The sequence below is a fragment of the Musca vetustissima genome, unplaced genomic scaffold (assembly GCF_032173495.1).
Source record: "Musca vetustissima isolate MV318-11 ecotype Yass unplaced genomic scaffold, APGP_CSIRO_Mvet_v1 utg7685, whole genome shotgun sequence".
NCBI classification, from domain to species: domain Eukaryota; kingdom Metazoa; phylum Arthropoda; class Insecta; order Diptera; family Muscidae; genus Musca; species Musca vetustissima.
The window spans coordinates 316,111-334,729 of NW_026887687.1; the positions used below are offsets into that span (position 1 = coordinate 316,111).

Here is an 18,619-nt window from a genome sequence, read left to right on the forward strand (position 1 = left end):
CCGACCGAATTGAAAACCGACAAAATATTTACGGACGGAACGTTATGTCTTCCAAAGAGTTAAATAGTTTTAAAGTATTAAATTTAGTAATTATAATTGTTGAAGGGTTATTATTATCTTTTTTCTCCAAACTTTGACAAAATATTTTCACATTTTATTTTTTGCGCTGTATTTTATTTTGAATGGATGCTGCTGTTTAATTTTCTTCCACTTTTATTTTTTATTGAATAATTTTCACATTTCTTTTTTTTTAATTTTTCTTTCCTCTTTTCCTTTTTGTGAAAAGTGATCGTACATTACACCACGTTAGGCAACGTTACATTTGTTTGTCTGATGACGATGACGACGACAGCGACCACGACGTATTCCTTCCTACCGTTGACCCCGGTTGTATTTTTTCGTTTTTCTTTTTATTTTGTTGTTGTTGTCGTTGCTACTGCTGTTGCATTTATTGTTGTTGTCGTTGTTGACTTGATATCGCGTGCAATCTTACGTTTATTGACCTTGGTATGAGAGCAAGTATGATGATCAATGAACGAACGAACAACCGAACGACCAAACGAATGAGCCACACTCACACAACACTGTCAGCAGCTCTCAGTTGCAGCAAAACCCGATGATCATTAACGAATGCCGTGCGATTTTATTGTTGTTGTTTTTTTTTTTGCTTTGTTATCGTGCTGCACCAGAGTAAAAGTATCCGTGTTCGATGCAATGCAAGTTTGGTTGGCGCTCGATGTCAATTGTTTATGGTTGCGAGAGAGAAAGAGCGTGAGTTAGTACATCCAACAATTAACTCCCCACCAACAAGGAAGAAAGAAGAGTAAGTTTGGTGTGTTGGGGTTTGTTTGGTTTGATTCGAATTGAATTGCTTTTTTATTGTTGTTGCTGTTTGTTTTGGGGGATAACGTAACTTGTATTTACAAAAATTATCGCATAATAGCGGCCAGCAGCAAGAGCACTACACCAATAGATTTTGCAATTGCTGCCACTGACGATGACGTTTCGAGGAGGGCTGCTTTCTTTCTGGACCCTCAAATAACGGGAGTTAATAATTTTTTTGGTTTCTTTTTTACTTTTTTTTTTTTGTAAAAATATCACTTGAATTTATTTGTCACAGACTTATATTTTCGGTAAGGCAGTTAAGGATTGCTGGCGGAATATTATTTAGATATTTGTTTGTTTATTTTTTTAAAGGCATTTATTGGGGATTTTTGTTATTATTTTTTATTTATTCTTAAGGCTAATTTGGCTTTTTTGTCAACAAAAAAAAAAAATTTTTTTAATGAACACAAAATGTTGTTTTTTAGGCAGTAAAGTTGGCTGAACTTTAATGGGATTTAATCCAATTCCCAGTTTATTTTTTTCAAAATTGCACTTTTTTAAATCCACAAATTTTTGGCGCCTCCACCTTAGATGGGTGGTGGTATTGTTGTTGTTAACTTTTGTTGTTATGCGCATAAACAATTTCCGATTTTCAAATAATTTTTGTTTGAATTATTTCCCAAACAACGCACTACACGCTATTTTGCCGTTTGTTTAATTTTTTTTCTACAAAAAAAATTATTTGCTATGCTTCGATTTCTGTTTTCGAAAAACAACCGTTCGATACAAAAGTCCGCGGTAGACTAAACTAACTAAACGTCGAAACATGCCGCTCACATGGAAGCTTACAACAAACCACATCATCATAATCGTCATCATCATCAAGTTCATCACAAAACACACAGAAATTATTGCACTCATAGCGAACTCTCTTCGTTCGCAATCGCGCTCCCCAAATAAATAGCCAAACAATGCCAACCAGGCCTATTGGCGCTCTCCAACTCTTGTTGTGGGGGTCATTGCAAAGCTCTTAAATATTCCAACATTGACGGAGGGGGTTTCTCTTATTCTCTATTTTGTTTGTTTCGCATTGTTGGTAATGTAAGCATGTAAAATACTCTTTGTGTTTATTTAAAGGGAAGAAGATTGTGTTGTAGGGTTTTTTAAATTGTTGTTAAATTTTTAACAACATAACATAATTTGTTATTCAAAAATGAACTTATTTAAAATTTATTATTATTGCCATACCATTTAATAAAATGTTAATGTTGTAAAAAAGAGAATTGCATAAAAGAGCAGAATGTAATGCTTAAAGGTCTTGTAACAGTTGTAGGGTTAATATATAAGTAAATAACTTTTACCCTACAATATTCAGTCTTGCTAAATAGATTTTTTTACTATAATTACGTATAGAGTTTACATTTGGAAAACTACAATTTTGACAGGCTGAATTGAATAAGAAGGAAACTACTAGTAAACTTGTATTCAGCGTGACTTAACGTGACCGCTTACTGCATTGAAACATTTATCCGATGATTAGCAGTAAATACTTTTACAGCTAGGATCAAAATCGTATACTGTATATAAATTTGTATTTGGCCTGGCTGAATAACGTTGACTGCATCTAACTTTTTATTCAGCACGGCTGAATATCATTTTATGTAATTAAACATCTATTCAGCTTTTCTAAATAGCATGTAAAGTTCTATTCACAATGGCTGAATTACGTTTTCTACTATATAAACCTCCATTAAAATTGGCCGAAGAGCCTTTAACTAATATAAACTTTTATTCAGCATGGCTATGTCTGTAAACAGCTATTAAGCAAGGCTGAGTAGCGTTTACTGTAAGTAAAATTGTATTCTGAACAAAGGTAATGTAATAAAAGATTTTATTCAGCACAGCTAAATTTTATTTATTGCATGGGAACTTAAATTCACCGCAACAAAATTTCTATTCGGTGTGGCTGAATAGGGTTTGCTGATTCAGCTTGGATGAATGGTGTTTACTGTAATTAAAATGTTATTCAGCGCTGCTTTACTGTCTGAGAATTTATATTTAGCTCGACTGAAGAGAGTGTACTGTATACAAACTTTTATTCAGCACGTCTGAATACCGTTTACTGTAAGTAAACGGCTGAATTGCGTGGAATGTAATAAAAATTATTATTCAGCGCGGCTAAATATCATTTATTGCATGTGGCTGGATAGAGTTTAGTGAATGTAAACTTTTATGTTTAGCGCGGCTGAAGAGCTTGTACTGTGTACAAACTTTTTTCAGCGCGGCTGAATATCCTTTACTGTTTATAAAGGGACCATTATGAACTGTAAACGCTATTATCAACAGTAATCGCTATTTTTGTACAAACATAAATACCAAATACTTTATTGTTGTTCCTTTACCCAAAGGCTTGCAAAATATGTTTTATTGAGATACCTGATTTACGATTTTTTGCTGATTTTCAAAATATGTATATCAGCTGTTTTAAAGTTTATTTTGAAAATGAATGCCCTACTACGTTATGTGACTTTTAGGGGTTTACACTAACAGCTGGGTGAAGAACCAATGAAACTACACTACAATAAACGAGTAATCATTTTACAGTGGATAGCACGACGACTATTGCGATCCGTTCACACAGTGAATAGTTTCATTGAACCATTTCCATTTAGTCTCCGTCCCACCTCATTCGTAAACTTTCGGTTATACCATTTTGAATTCATCTTTATCGGCCATTTTGTCTTCTCCTCCCATTCGTAGCAGGCGGAACGTTTTTCAATTTTCTTTCGTTCCATTTTTGACATTTTTGTCTAAACCTCATTCGTAAACAACACGGTTTCCATCCATTTAGTCTCCACCCCACCTCATTCGTAAACTTTCGGTTATACCATTTTGAATTCATCTTTATCGGCCATTTTGTCTTCTCCTCCCATTCGTAGCAGGCGGAACGTTTTTCAATTTTTCCTCAGTCAATTGTCGCAATTAAAGGAAATAAAAATTATTGTTGGCAATTTTCTGAGGTGTTGTAAAGTATGTTCAGGGTCGAGAATGAAAGATGTAAAAAAGAATATTCATAAAATGCCCATGTAATTTGAATAATTCGATTTTTTCTTATACGGCGAAAAAACAATACACAGTGAAAATGCTTCTTCTTGTAATTCCTTTGTAATGAACGAACGAATTTAGGAAATTTTCCTTGCTTTGAACAAAGAATCGATAAGCTCACATTGATAATTTTACAAAGTACTGTAATAATATAAAATCTCATCCTTTCTTTCCTAGGTACCATACGAATCTTTACAATGATTTTCGTATCGCTCATAATTGGTTAAGGTTTAAATAAAAGAGGACTAAAGGTCCTTGAAGAAAAACATTGGATTTAGTATATAAATCCTCCGCGGTGTGGTGCAGTTATTCATCAAACATCATAGAAGCAGATATCATAGGATTTTGATATTGGATAAAACGACATCCTTACATTCCCCTCAAGTATAATTTGTACCGGAAAATGGGTGGATCCGTAAGCCAGATTTTCCGTTCTGGATCAGCATTGCTGTCACATCGTGATGGTCATAAAGTTTCGAAAGAAACTACAGAGAAAATCACAACACTATTTGAAATTTTAAGGGCTAATCCGAAAATCTCCATACAACCATTAGAATCCTTGTTGTTAGAAATTCCAAAGGTAAGGTGTATACATATGTATGTATAGAATCTTAACATAATAAATATTCTTATATTTTTTCAGAACGAAAATATTTTAGTTATACACGACGATTGTGGTTTCAATATACTACAACGAGCTGTAGGCCTTAATCATGTCGAATTGACAAAATGGCTTTTGCAGCGCCATAGGCCAGATGTAAACCGCAGTCCATGTTCCCTGCCACTGCATATTGCCTGTCTCAAGGGCCATGAATCATGTGTAGAGCTTTTACTAAAATATGGTGCCCGCATCGAATGTGATTCACGCATGTGTTTTCCCGGTTCACATTCAACCAACTGCGAACTCTTCCAGTGCAATGCCAACAATCATTATGAAGATGTCGAATTTAGAGAACGTAACTTTGATAATTCAAAGTTACAAAATGCCATTTGTTATGCCATTGATGGCGATCAAATTAATGTGCTAAATATATTGGTACAAAAACTGGATGATCCATGGGTGAGAGTGACGAATTGAAATCTAAAAAAAAATATCTTATTAATGGTAAATTTTATATAGATACCATTTCGATCTAAACGTCCAGTGTTTCATTTACTTCATATGGCCTGTGAACGTGGAGCCTGGAATTGTGTACAACAATTGGTGGTAACGCGTTCCGATGAAATAAATCTAATCAAAGATGAATATTATCCCATACATCATGCAGTGTTACACGATATGAGATTTTTGGAATTGTTAATACAACATGGCGCAGTTACCACTGTACGAACATGTACTCAACAATTTACTCTACTGCATATGGGTAAGTAAAATGTGTAGTTTTTGAATACGAGTATATTTCATTGAAATAATTCCCACGGTGACGGGTTAATTCACTCCTTTAAGCATACACGGAAATGTATTTTATTTGTTTATATATTCCTGTTCTATTTTGTAGTGATATTCATTGCAAGAAAATCTGCCGAAGATACTTTAAGTATGTTGAGAATATTACTGGAAAGAGGTTGTAAGGAATTAATCAACGAACCAGATGTCTTGGGTAATACACCATTACATTCCCTGATTGTACGCTATGCCCTAGAGGAGGCAAGGTAAAATATGTTGTTCAGAAGTTTTTGAAATAAGATTTACAAATTCTTAATTATTTATCAACAGATATGGTTATGATAAATGGAGCAAATGGGATGTATTGCATTTAGTTAGATTCTTGCTACAACATGGCGCCAAAAACTCAATAAATCAAGCTGGCAATAGTGCATTGGCTTGCGTCTTTCGTCACATTCGTGATATGGATGTTTGCTTTGAGCTACTTAGCATGATGATCGAAGATAGTGATCCAAATATTGTGGGTCGTGATGGTTCTGTACCAATTATGGTTCTGCTGATACCATTAATTAACAAAGATACCCTGCAACATTATACTCATTCAATGAAGGTAAGAATATACATTCAAATCGATCGATTGTTATTCAATGATATTATTCTTATTTTATTTTTGTACCTTATGTAAAAACTTGTATTGAAAATGTTATTCTCTTTTTCAGGTTTGCTTTGTAAATTGTATACGGATATTGCTGCAACATGGCGCAAATCCAAATTGTTCTTATCACCACAATCTAACACCACTGCAGGTGTTGGTCTTCACCGTTAGTGAAAATTTCACACTAAGCAGTGACACCTTAAGGCAAACAAATTTCGATTTTATTAAAAATATACTCCTGCTACTTCTACAACACGGACTCGATTGCAATCAAACATATCAGAATATATTGCAAGCAGTCATGGATATGGTACGAAATGTACGCGATGTCAGTGATTTAAACCGTATACACGATCTAACCCTGACACTCATACAATATGGAGCTGATCCAAATATAGTATTAAGTAATATGACCACTGGTGGTGCCATCTATTCCAATGAAATTGCACGCTTTGGAGATGCCTTAGGCTTGACCGGTTCCACAGCGGAAAGTACAAGTACTGGCGGGGCTGGTACCGTGGCGAGTAGTGGCAACACAAATGGTAATTCGTCCGTTGGTGAAACGACGGCAACACGACAATCTCTCGGTGATACCTCATTCCGTAACTCATTTCGCACAAATTCTCGTTATTTATTATTCTATTACATTGTGTTGATCACAAAAAAAGATTTCATACTCAACGATCCAGATCGAACATTTACCCGTATTATTTTACTCTTCTATGCTACCATGCAGCATGACACCCTGTACAATTGTCTCAAGTCTTTGCACAATTTTTACGTAGCTCAAGTTCCAAGTAAAAAAACGGAACAATTAATTGCTGTCATTTCGTCGTTATATCGTAAACCTCGCAGTCTGAAACAATTGTCTCGTCTTGCCATTTACGAATCGCTTAATCGTAAATTAGCTCAAAATGTAAATAAACTTAAATTACCCGGGTTGCTTAAGGATTATGTGCTGAATTTTGATAAGTAAGGGAGGGACATACGTGTCATTAGGTATGTTATTGAATAATTGCAACCACAACAACAATATTGCTAAATATTGTTTTGTTAGACATTTATACAATTCTATGGACTGACATTAGTAGATTACATTAAAGTATTTTTTGGAATATTGAAACGATTAGTCAAGCATGTGACTATGTGAATTCAATTTTAGCAAAGATTAAGGTTTGACAATTGATTGGTTCCGGACAGGATTCAGACGCTAAGTAAGCAGATATGTTTGAATGTCGTCGGAACTTTAACACATTCATGTGTTTGATTCCGAACCATTTGAATACTGAGATCTACGAAAGAACACTGTTGACAGCTTATGGCTTGCTTCGTTAGAAATATTTTTGCTAGTCGAATTCTTGCAAAAAGTAGGGTTTGATCTTAGCCTAGAAATCGTTTGTAAACTCAAAACATTTTATTGAACTGAATTTAGCAAATCAGGGCAAATTTAAAAGATTAAAAAAAATAAATAAATAAAATTTAATGTGCTCACAATACGAATAAATCAGTGTCTGTAAATTACAAAAACAAAGAAAGTTAACAACAATATTTTCGATGTTATTTATCTTTTTAACAATATAACAAAGCAACAATAACAACATCTATAACAACAAATGTATTTGAATTGTATTTAAGCTCTCTGTTTCTTCTTCGACTGAATGAAACGCACTTATTTCAACCATCCCCAAATAAGACGAAGAACAAATGACATACAAATCATTAATTCATTCACTCGTACATACAAAACATATACACACATACTTAAATGCATTCTATTTGCCAAAAAGAAAATATTTTACAAATATATATTACAAATACAACAACAACAGTTTAAGCCATATATATATTAATTCATATAATAATTATTGTTAAATATATTGTTCCTGTTAAAGCAAAAGCAAAGTGGATGGAAAGAAATATTCAAGAAAATAGACAAAAACTAAATCCATATTACATTCATGTGTGAACATGTTTACACAAAATAAAAGAATAACTTACGAAATTATATCTGAATGGTTTGAATGGTTTTCAATGTGGGTCCGTATTGGTAAGGCAAAAAGTTTTAAAGATATTAAACTTGATTATAACTAAATACATATTCGTACCTAATTTGTTTTGGATTCGACGAAAATAGAGTGTTATTACCACTAAATTTTAAGCTATTAGAACAAGATTAAGAACAGTAACAAGTAGTCGCACATCAAATTGTTTATTAGAAAATGGAATGCAAAGCTGCATTTAGTTACTAATTAAAATATTTGATAAGTATTACTAATATATATGGCGAAAGATTTTTCCAGTTTTTGTAACATTTCACAATTATCGGGTCTTGTTAGCTAATTAAAAAATAATATTTTCATATGTTTTGAATAACAACAATTTATTGACTATAATAACACTTTACAAATTTGGTTTCTTTGACTTCATAACATATCGAATGGTGATACAAATAAACAATTTAAAATAAAAATGGCTCATAAATTCATAACAGTTATTAATTAAAGAACCTAGTACTAATATTAATAGGATCAAAACATTCTGAGTTCACGTTCTCAAATATTGATACTGGACATTCGATCATTCGTTTCGATGGACAATAAACCTTTACAGGTAACAGGACAACTCATCAAGACTCACTCACGTTCTCATTACAATTAAGCTCTTTTTCGTGATGTTATCCTTTTTTATTTATTTTACGGTAATCGTTTTTTATTCTCATAGACTTTGAAGAAATAAAAAAAATAAAATTTTGTCATGGATGTGGATTGCTGCAACTGAGAGAATTATTTCACAAACTAAACCGTTAATTTTGGATTATTAAAAATAAAATATTAAATATTTAACATGTATCCCATTGATTCGAAGAAATCGGATTCAGCTTTCGTTTTTGTAAACACTAACGTTGTTAATAAACAATTAATAAATTATCTTCATTAAAGCCAGCCGAATGTCCAGCATTGCGGACAATAAAACTGGAACCATCAAAATGCATACGTTTTTCATTGCGCCTATTACATGAGATAGAAGAAGAAAGTAGAAATGAAGATTAGAAAGGAGGATTTAAGCAAAAATCGTGAATTTTTATACAAATATTTTACGAAACATCTAATTGTGTTTAATATTTTTTATTTTTTATTGCATAAGCCTATATGTTTTATAGATTTTTATTATTACGATATATATTGGCGTTGAGGACAGATACACCGACTACCACTTCTTTACTTGGTGTAAGAATATTTGTCATTAAAAATTTAAAATATTTATTAAAACATTTTTTTAATTGTGATGGTTGGATATGCGATGGTTTTCAATGGTGGAAACTACTCCATTTCACTTTAAAGAATATATGTGTTTTTACATCTTTTATTTTAAAATGGAATAAAGTGATTCAAATATTTTTTCAAAAAATTATTTATAATTCTTTATTTTTTTTCTTTTTTAAATACCTATCGAATTTTTTGAGTAATTTAATTAATCCTATAATCATATTTCACCTTACCTTACAAATAAATGTGAAGTTTTTCCCAAGGATGCTGTACAATGTATGCCCATTGTTGTCAAAGTTGCCGATCCATTGCCAGGACTTGTGCGTATTAAACACTTATTGTGAGTACGAGTTAATCTAAAAGAAAGAACAACAAACGTTATTCATTTTTCAATAAGTAAATTGTGAGTGGACTTTCGCCTACTTGACTAAGCCATCTGCAGCCTGAGTAATACGGAAACCATTGATGTCATAAGTTTCGGTTCCATCGTCGGTACAAGAGTATGTGGCATTTTGTATAACCTCATTTGCCGCTTGGACATATGATGGACCATGACGTGAATTGCTGACAAATAAGCAAATTTATAGATTATTAGAATTATTTCGAAGGTCTACATAAAGTAGAAGTTGTGCAGATTTTTTACTACTCCATGAAGAAAATTCCACATAGAGAGACTTTTTGTGAAATATGAAAAAACTTTTTTAGATAATAACATAAAGATTTTTATATTTTCAAACTTACTCATAGAACACGGTCAGAGTATAGTCCTTAGTTAGATCGGTAAATGTATCTGTAGTTGTGCGTGTTCCAGCAGTATCAACCAAATATATTAAGGCACAGGTTTCGCTGGTGAAACTGACGCCCTTATACCACATTTTTGCATAGCGTCTAAAGGCGAATAAAATATTCATATAAGCTATTTTAGTCCGATTTTGGATTAAATTCAAACTTACACATAATTATTAGTTTTCATGCCATCATATGTTACCAGCTCTACTTTTGTGCCACTTTGCAGCACACGCCCATTGGGATGTATGAGGGCAGAGCTATTACTATTGCTAGACAGACCGATGGCTACCATGCTACGTTGATTTAGTACACGAACTGCCTTATCCAAGGTCATATCGATGCTGGAACATTTGGATATTTGAAAAACAACACAACATATATTTCAGATGGTAGTACTTACCGTATACCATCACGTAAACGTAGCTGAATTGTACCATTTGTCATGGCGATGGGACCAGCACCAGTGCAGGGTACAGTCGGTGGGGTTGGATGTTCGTACTCAACAGCCCGATGATGATTGCTGTTCAAGCGGGCCAAAACAAATGGTGGCGGTGGCATTGGTTGGGGTAATTGCTGGGCATGATGTTGAGGTGACATGCTAGGAGGCTGACGGAAGTAAATAATATTACAATTACAAGTTTTAATTCCTTTAACTTTTTCCTTTAACTTACCATACGATATGCATCACTTTCACATTCATAGATTGGTGATGGATGAGCCACAAAAGGATAACGGGTATTGTATAAATATGTACTATTGCGTGAAATGTTCGAACGACTGGTTATAGGAGAATCATAACCTCCACCCCCACCACCGGCACCTGCACTGCAATAAGGATGTGGTGACATTGTTAGAGGTAATTGTCGGGAAACCATGTGACCAGTCGGAGTTGATGTGTCTCTAGGTCCCATATCAAAAGATGCCATGCTAGCTGTTGATTCAGCATTGCGTTGATGATGATGCTGTTGTTGCGAGACAAATGGAGCAGCACCGGCATTAAATTGAGACTGGAAAACAATACAAAATAATTTAATTGGCTAAGAAGACATGACAATATATTTATGAGTATTCTGTTTTAATTAATAATCAAACGGAATACATATGCCAGGAAATAGAGCAAGGAACATATTACTTAATTTATATATTAAATATAAATATACCATTATCCCAACCTACAACTCAAGACTCGGTACTTACCGATGTGGTGTATACCGAACGTTGCCTTATGCCAGTCGGAGTTTTTGGTGGCGACCTCAAAATGTTATTAATTTTGGAATTCATATTTATACGGGCTAGAAATTCATCGGTATTAAAACCACCATTAAGAACAACTGGTGTCGAATGAGTTAACGGTTTCACAGAATTGTCATTTTCAGTATTGGAGTTTTCTTCCAAATCCGCAGAATTTTTTGTTAACAAAATATCACCGTTTTCACCTTCCATTTTGGGAGAACGTCTTATGGATTAATGCTGTATCAACTCGGGAGTTTATATGTGTATGTAGATGGATGAATGGACAGCTATTGCACAATAATAGTAATAATAGTTGAGGAAGAATTTTAGAACATCTGTTCGAGTTAGTGAAAAAATTTTAACTATTTTTTTGTCATGAAAAAAATGAAACCTTATTATCTAAGCCTACTACATAGTTAGTTTTTATTAAAGAGAATTTTTAAGTAGAGTGATGATGAACAGTATAATCAGGAATATTTAAAATTATGTAGTTATATTGACTATGTTAGCTGATTGTAGGTTTGAAAATGGATTATATTCGAGATATTAGAAGGAATAGACCGATATGACACATATTAGGGATTGATGTAGAATTGGTTAAATTTAATTAGGAACTCATTGGATACTTCATTCGCATGGTATAATAAGTGTGGTGTCTTCCTAATATAGAACATATTATAGTAGAAATTCTACAAGTAGAGGGGGCGATAGTTTACGTTGTTGTTGTAGCAGCCCTATTGCTTTCACACAATGGGCTAAGGTGACAGACCTTGGCCGAGTAAGACTCGGGTCGTTTCGGATCGTAGATCCTCTGTCGTGGAAACGGATACCCTTATACCACATAATAGTTTACGTCGCTGAGATTGTTGCAAATTTGGGACCTTTCAGAGTTATCAGCCAAACACACATACGGACATTTTTAAAACCACTGCAAATTGTTTGAATTTGACCAAAGACACTTGGTTGTAAAGTATATATTTCCTGATTAGCCTTGGGTTGAAGCTATGTTAATGAAAATCTGTAACAACACCTAATTTTAATTCACTTAGATTAGCAGTAATACTTACCAAAATGTCTTCCTCAACGAAATAATTCCTAAACATCAAGCCAATTATGATAATATAACATTTTATTAATCCAATTCAATTATTTTATAAATTCATAAATAAATATATATTTGTTTTTTGTTTAACAGATAACCGATTTAAAAATCTAAATTTATATGTTTCGTGTTTATTTTCAATTATTATATGGTTTGTAGTTGTTTTTGTTTTGTTACTAAACCCGAAACTAAGATAGTTGTCTAAAAATCGGTTGAAACTTTGAATATCCGTCTTAAAGATGAATATCCTTACAAATGAATGAATAAAAGATTTATAATTAGACAAGGGATAGCTAAATTAATAATTTGAATATAAAGAGAACTTGCTTAGGGATCTAAGAGAATAAAATATAACGTAAATAAAAGGACATTCATGTTGTTGTTATTATTAATGTTGTTAAAGCTGCAAAATATTTTTGTTTATACGCAACACAAAAGAATAAAAGACATTACAATTTACACCAATTGTTTGCCAATAAACAAAAAAGAGACATCAACGCACTAGAAAAAGGAGAAAAATAAAACAAAGTCTCATACAAATGTTCTCCTTTAAAAAATCTATGGCAAGTGCAATTGTGTGTTTGTTGTTTTTTATTGAGTACCACAATTTAGGCGCTGTAGATTTGAAACATCTTCATCATCATCGTCGTCAGAGTCATCATTATCGGTTGCTAATTCAACCAAGGATGAAGGTGAATCATCGCTATCATCTTCATCATCATTGTTACGTTCACGATTTCGTCGTCTGTGACGGCAGAGAGTTTGTCTAATGAAATATTGCAATTGATCATAATCAAACTGAATTGCTTCCTCTATCACAGTGCGTCGTAGATTGCGACGTACACAATGTGTAAGTTTGGTTAGATCGGGAGGATGCTGGAAAAGATAGACACAATGATATAAAATGTTGGAAACGTATTTGACGTTGTTTACCTTTTCAGCACTTGGAGTCCATATTTTAATGTGATGATCCAAACCTGATGTTGCAAGGATGGGGGTTGTTGGGTGAGGTTCAAGACAATTAACCTATAGGGAAATAAGAATGACGTGTTTTAGACTATACATGACATTTTTGTTCAGTCGAAGAGTTAAAACTTGGTTGTTTTCTTTTACAGATAATTTGCAAATAACAATATTTTTTATAATTTTACAAAATAAACAATATAAAATGTTAAACACTTCAAATACTTACCACCCCAGCCGTGTCGCCAGGCATAAAATTAAGTATTGCCTCGGTATTTTTATCCCAATAAAATATATTACCGCAATCACTGCCGCTAATAACATACTCGCAATTGGGTCCAAAGAAATTCACACCTTTTATGGTCTTTTGGTTACTAAAAAAGGAATAAAATTGTTTGCAAAAGTACACATATTTTAACCTTTTTCGAAAACTTACTAATGTCCCTTGTAGCAATGTAGGTATTCTCCATCCACATAATTTTTATTATTAAACAAATAAATGTTTTCCTCGCTGTAAGAGGCCAAAATTTCAGTGCCAGTATAATTATAAACACAACAGGTAACGCTTGGTGTACATGCCTGGAAAGGTATATAATTAAATATAAATTAACACAAATAAACTATATGTATGAAAGCAGATGATATGATATTTGAAAGCAAGCATTTTTGCGAGTATATCAATTCTAAATGTAATACCATTTACCAACTCACTTCAAGTATGTGTTCAGGACACATTGTGTGAACTGGATCCTTCATCGATCTCTTATCGTAGACGCGCACATAATTATCACTGCCGCTGACACAAATTTCCGGCGCAAATGGGTGATGCGATATACTAAATAAGCGCACTTTACGCGATTTCTTTACATGCGACATGACTTGCAACAAATCGATTTTATGATATTCTTCACGTAGATCTTTGCTACAAATGAAACCATCTTCGCCAACACTTATTATTTCCGAAGGATTATCTGGACATATTACTAGCTTATGGACTGGTCCACGATGTATATATAGATTGGAAGTTTGTACTTTACCACCGGATGAGGGTACAATGGAACGTCTAACCCGGCCATCGCGAGCTGCTGATATTATATCAATAAATGAGGACGTTGGCACAAATTTCGATTGAAATATATTGGAACTGTGACCAGATTTCCATATATGTTTAACCTTATTGCCAGCCCAATCCCATACAATGAGCCGGGCATCATCAGAACCCGTTACTAAGAGATCTCCCGACTTGTTGAAATTTAAACAGTTGACGCAGCCATTATGTTTCCTTAGAACATGTGAAAGTTTCATGCGTTCCACCACATGACGTGAGGCATAGAAACGATTATTAAAACCATAAGTAAAACCGTTGCGCAATGATGTTCTACCATCTCCGCCAAGGCCATGTTCTCGACGCATTAGCTCATAGGCTGCACTCCAAGTATATGAAGGTTTCTGTTTATTCAATAATTTGTTAACCTCTTCATCTTTCTCTTTAATAAGTGCCGAATCGGCTGAATCTGGAGAGGCATAATCTGAACTATATCTATCGCCAAATAGAGTGGGCAAAAAGTCTGTATCATCATCGTCGTCATCGCTATCATCATCATCTTCATCTGCTTCTTCCGGAGGAACAACAAAATTGGGTGGCATATAGTCCTGTAAGAAACCGAAAGAAAACTGTCAATTAATTAAAACGATAACAAAATATATGTTCTATAAAAAGGAATTGTATTAAAATGAAAAGATTACTGGTCCCAAATCGTTCGGTCTATTATATTTACCTCTGATGAATCACTTGAAACTGGGGATAGTGCCCGATCTGCCATATTAACATCTGCGTCATTGTTCTCATTTTCTGCGGGTTCTATATTACGCGCTCGTTCTCCTTCCACAACCTGTGTAGATGCTGGAGAAGAGGATGACGACGACGTTGATGATGATGTGGAGGTTGAACGTTCAGCAGTACGATAATTACGGGAGCGATTCCGTTTGGAACGTTTAATAATATTTGATGATGTGCATGGCTTTTCAACCTCGGCCGCAGTGACGCCAGCAGTGCTTTCTTCATTGTCAGCTAAACTTTCCATACTTTCCTCTTGAGTGATGTTATCGGTAATTGTGGATGGAGCTGGAACAATAGGTTCCTAAAAAGACAAAGAAGAGCCATAAAAGTAAACTTTTGAAAATTCACCTCTAGACCCAATACAAATCAGTCACGTTAATAAACATAACATTCACATAATTTTCTAACAATTCTGTATGGAACAATTAATTATCTTGTCTATGTGTGTCATTTTCAGCAACAACCCTTAAAGTCCTTTCCTTTATTTTCTGCTTCGATATAATTTCTCTTCGCATTTCCTTACCTCCGACTTAATATCATGAGCTGACGAAGTTTCTGTTGCCATTATAGACTCTGGATCATTGGTTTGAGAACGTTTACAATCGGCCTCATTATCTTCGGAAGATGTGGATGTGGAACGACCGGTTTTACGATAGTTGCGAGATCGATTACGTTTCGAGCGTTTAATAAGATTCGATGATGAACAAGCAATGTCAGCATCAGCTGTTCCTGTGGCAGCAGTTCCAATCAGACTTTCCATGCTCTCTTCCTGTGGACTACTAGTATTAGCGGCAGCTATGGCCGAAGTATCCAATTCTTCATCATCAGCTTTTACAGAATCTATTGTCATCATCATGGAATCCATATCGCCAAATGATGATTCTTCCATTTTAGAACTGAGACCACTATCGCTGTTGTTGTTATTGTTGTTCGAGACAATGCTGTTGTTGCTGCATGCACTCACATTCGTCTCTTGATTATCGTATGGGCTGCAAGCGACAGCAAAAACAAACAAGAACAAGCAAAATGCAATTAAATCAATAAAATGTAAAACACAATTATTCTATGCCAAAATATACCTATGCTGGCCACTACTGCAGCTGGACGAGGCCAAATCTTTGTCGCCCTTCTTTAGATCCTCACTAGATCGAATGCGTTTGGCTGCTGTTCCACCACCATTTGGGGCCTCTACCTTTTCATCCATTCCTCTTTTCGATATTGAAAAATATTTTCCTCTTAAAACGTCACGACCGTAGGTAATATTGGTTCTTGCTTAACTTCGAAATGCCAAATAATCGATTGATTTCGGTTCGGTTTCCTAATTCGACCACAAAATGAATCCGTCCAAGATCTATTAATAAGGTCACCAAGATAGCAATCGAAATCGGAAAACAGCTGTTTTTTCTCAAGTCTAATGTCAAAAAATTTCTACTTTGTTTACGTTTTCATAGTGGAAGTCAATTCACAATAATGCATTTTGACAGCAAACTTGAGAGGTATCGATAATCAGCTGGTCTCCCTTGGTGACCTTATTTATAGGCCATGAATCCGTCAATCAAGAAACGTATAAGAAAAAATCGAATTATTCAAATTACATGGGCATTTTATGAATATTCTTTTTTACATCTTTCATTCTCGACCCTGAACATACTTTACAACACCTCAGAAAATTGCCAACAATAATTTTTATTTCCTTTAATTGCGAAAACAATATCCACACAAACAATTTGATTCGATTGCAAGCAATTGACTGAGGAACAATTGAAAAACGTTCCGCCTGCTACGAATGGGAGGAGAAGACAAAATGGCCGATAAAGATGAATTCAAAATGGTATAACCGAAAGTTTACGAATGAGGTGGGACGGAGACTAGATGAGAACCGCCGTATTGTTTACAAACACACATACACTCACAGGTCACACGCATACTATGGTGCGTGATGTAGGGTTCTATAGATCGACATTGTGTGTTGAGTAACGGGTAAGCAGAATGGATTCGTTGAGCCTTTCTTCGCGCTATGTGTAGCCGAAAATACAACTACCACAAGGAAATGACAACACAAACGCTTGAAGATGATTTCGTGCCGTAACGCGATAACAAAAAAAAAAAAAAAACGCTAAACACGAACATTCTGGTTGTAGCGGTTTAATTTTAAAATTCAAAATTTAAAAGTTTTATCAGTTTTTTGTTACGGGAGCATTCTATACTTAATGACTTGGTAAAATATTTCAAACGAACAATAAATAATAAATTGGAAAATAGCAGATAATACTAAATATGTAATAATTTTCTTCTTCGAAGACTAGGTATGTCCGATAACTTACTGAGTAAAAATTACTCAGTAACTTATGTTGAGAGAGTTTGTTCTTTCATGTGAAACTATTGAAAAAAGTTATCAAAAAACTTTAGTAGGGTTGGCGGTTTATTTGAAATACCATTTGTATTTTGTTTTTGCAAAATAGTCAGGCTGAATCCCAGTTTGTTGTTTTTATAAAATACAACTATTTATTAGTGGGAATGTATGGCATTGTTTGCCGAGGGGTTAGGCAGGGAAGATTATAGTTTCGGATCACGCCACTGATCCTCATCAGTTCCCTTAGTTTTTTGTTACACAAAAACCTTTCATACCCAAATGTCTCTTGTAACAAAGCGAAGTACTTAGCTGACCAACGACATGAACTGTATGAGAATTTCGCTGGTGCCTCACTTCGAGGTTAACAAAAAACATCCAGTAAAATCCATTAAGAAATCAAATGTATGTGACACAATTTTCAGTTGTTAAGAAGTCGGATATAAAATAAAAATTTTTAATAAATTAATTTTATATATTTCATGCTATTATATGGTCTGTTCCAGTACTTTTTTAATAGTAAAGCTAGTAAAAGGGAAATTTTTCAAAATTGCTCTCAGAGTACAAAATAATTTGAAAAGTTCGGAAACGCAAATCTAGTAAATATGTCAAAATTAGATGGCAATACTTCAAAATCAACATAACAGCCAATCAGAAGTAGGCAATCCTGTTTACCATTTTTACTCGGCCAAATTTCTCGAGTAAAAAGTTTACAAAGAGAACGCCATTTTGTTTTGATTCAATGTTTTACCAGTTTGTGGTCGAGTAAAAAGTTGCAAAACATGTAAAATGAGTAGATTCATTTAGGTTCTGGAACGGAACTATACATTGTATATTGCCTTATATCTCCAAAATAATTACAATATTCAGATTATTGCATTGATTACTATATATATATATATATATATATTACAACAAAACATAAACATGAAAATTCATACTGAGTAGGGGAGAGGGGGGCACCTTTGAACGTGGGGCACCTTTGAACAGCGCTCATAAAATCTTGGTTTAACATTTTTCCGACCCGCAACCACATTTTTGTATATGACAATCTTGTTCTCTATATGCGTAAACCACTTTGGCTTGCTTTTTCAGTTGTCGAAA

General features: G+C 34.1%; 3 protein-coding genes across 3 annotated transcripts; 1 reads left to right on the top strand and 2 right to left on the bottom strand.

The window, feature by feature from the left end:
- The first annotated feature begins 4,304 nt into the window (after positions 1-4,304).
- LOC133335375 (ankyrin-2) lies at positions 4,305-6,955 on the top strand. Its single transcript, XM_061543654.1, has 6 exons — positions 4,305-4,510; positions 4,574-4,990; positions 5,051-5,294; positions 5,430-5,583; positions 5,648-5,927; positions 6,037-6,955. Exons 1-6 carry the CDS (start codon positions 4,334-4,336, stop codon positions 6,946-6,948), a joined length of 2,184 nt encoding a protein of 727 aa, XP_061399638.1. The 5' UTR covers positions 4,305-4,333; the 3' UTR covers positions 6,949-6,955.
- A 1,899-nt stretch (positions 6,956-8,854) lies between these two features.
- LOC133335353 (uncharacterized) lies at positions 8,855-11,470 on the bottom strand. The gene is made up of 8 exons (XM_061543635.1): positions 11,225-11,470; positions 10,699-11,034; positions 10,428-10,633; positions 10,192-10,368; positions 9,980-10,126; positions 9,662-9,802; positions 9,472-9,594; positions 8,855-8,980 (listed from the first exon to the last, which is right to left on the bottom strand). Exons 1-8 carry the CDS (start codon positions 11,468-11,470, stop codon positions 8,878-8,880), a joined length of 1,479 nt encoding a protein of 492 aa, XP_061399619.1. The 3' UTR covers positions 8,855-8,877.
- Positions 11,471-12,944: 1,474 nt separating this feature from the next.
- On the bottom strand, positions 12,945-16,369 carry LOC133335354 (DDB1- and CUL4-associated factor 8). Its single transcript, XM_061543636.1, has 8 exons — positions 16,245-16,369; positions 15,689-16,154; positions 15,104-15,466; positions 14,037-14,978; positions 13,762-13,904; positions 13,555-13,699; positions 13,296-13,388; positions 12,945-13,238 (listed from the first exon to the last, which is right to left on the bottom strand). Exons 1-8 carry the CDS (start codon positions 16,367-16,369, stop codon positions 12,954-12,956), a joined length of 2,562 nt encoding a protein of 853 aa, XP_061399620.1. The 3' UTR covers positions 12,945-12,953.
- Positions 16,370-18,619: the final 2,250 nt, after the last annotated feature.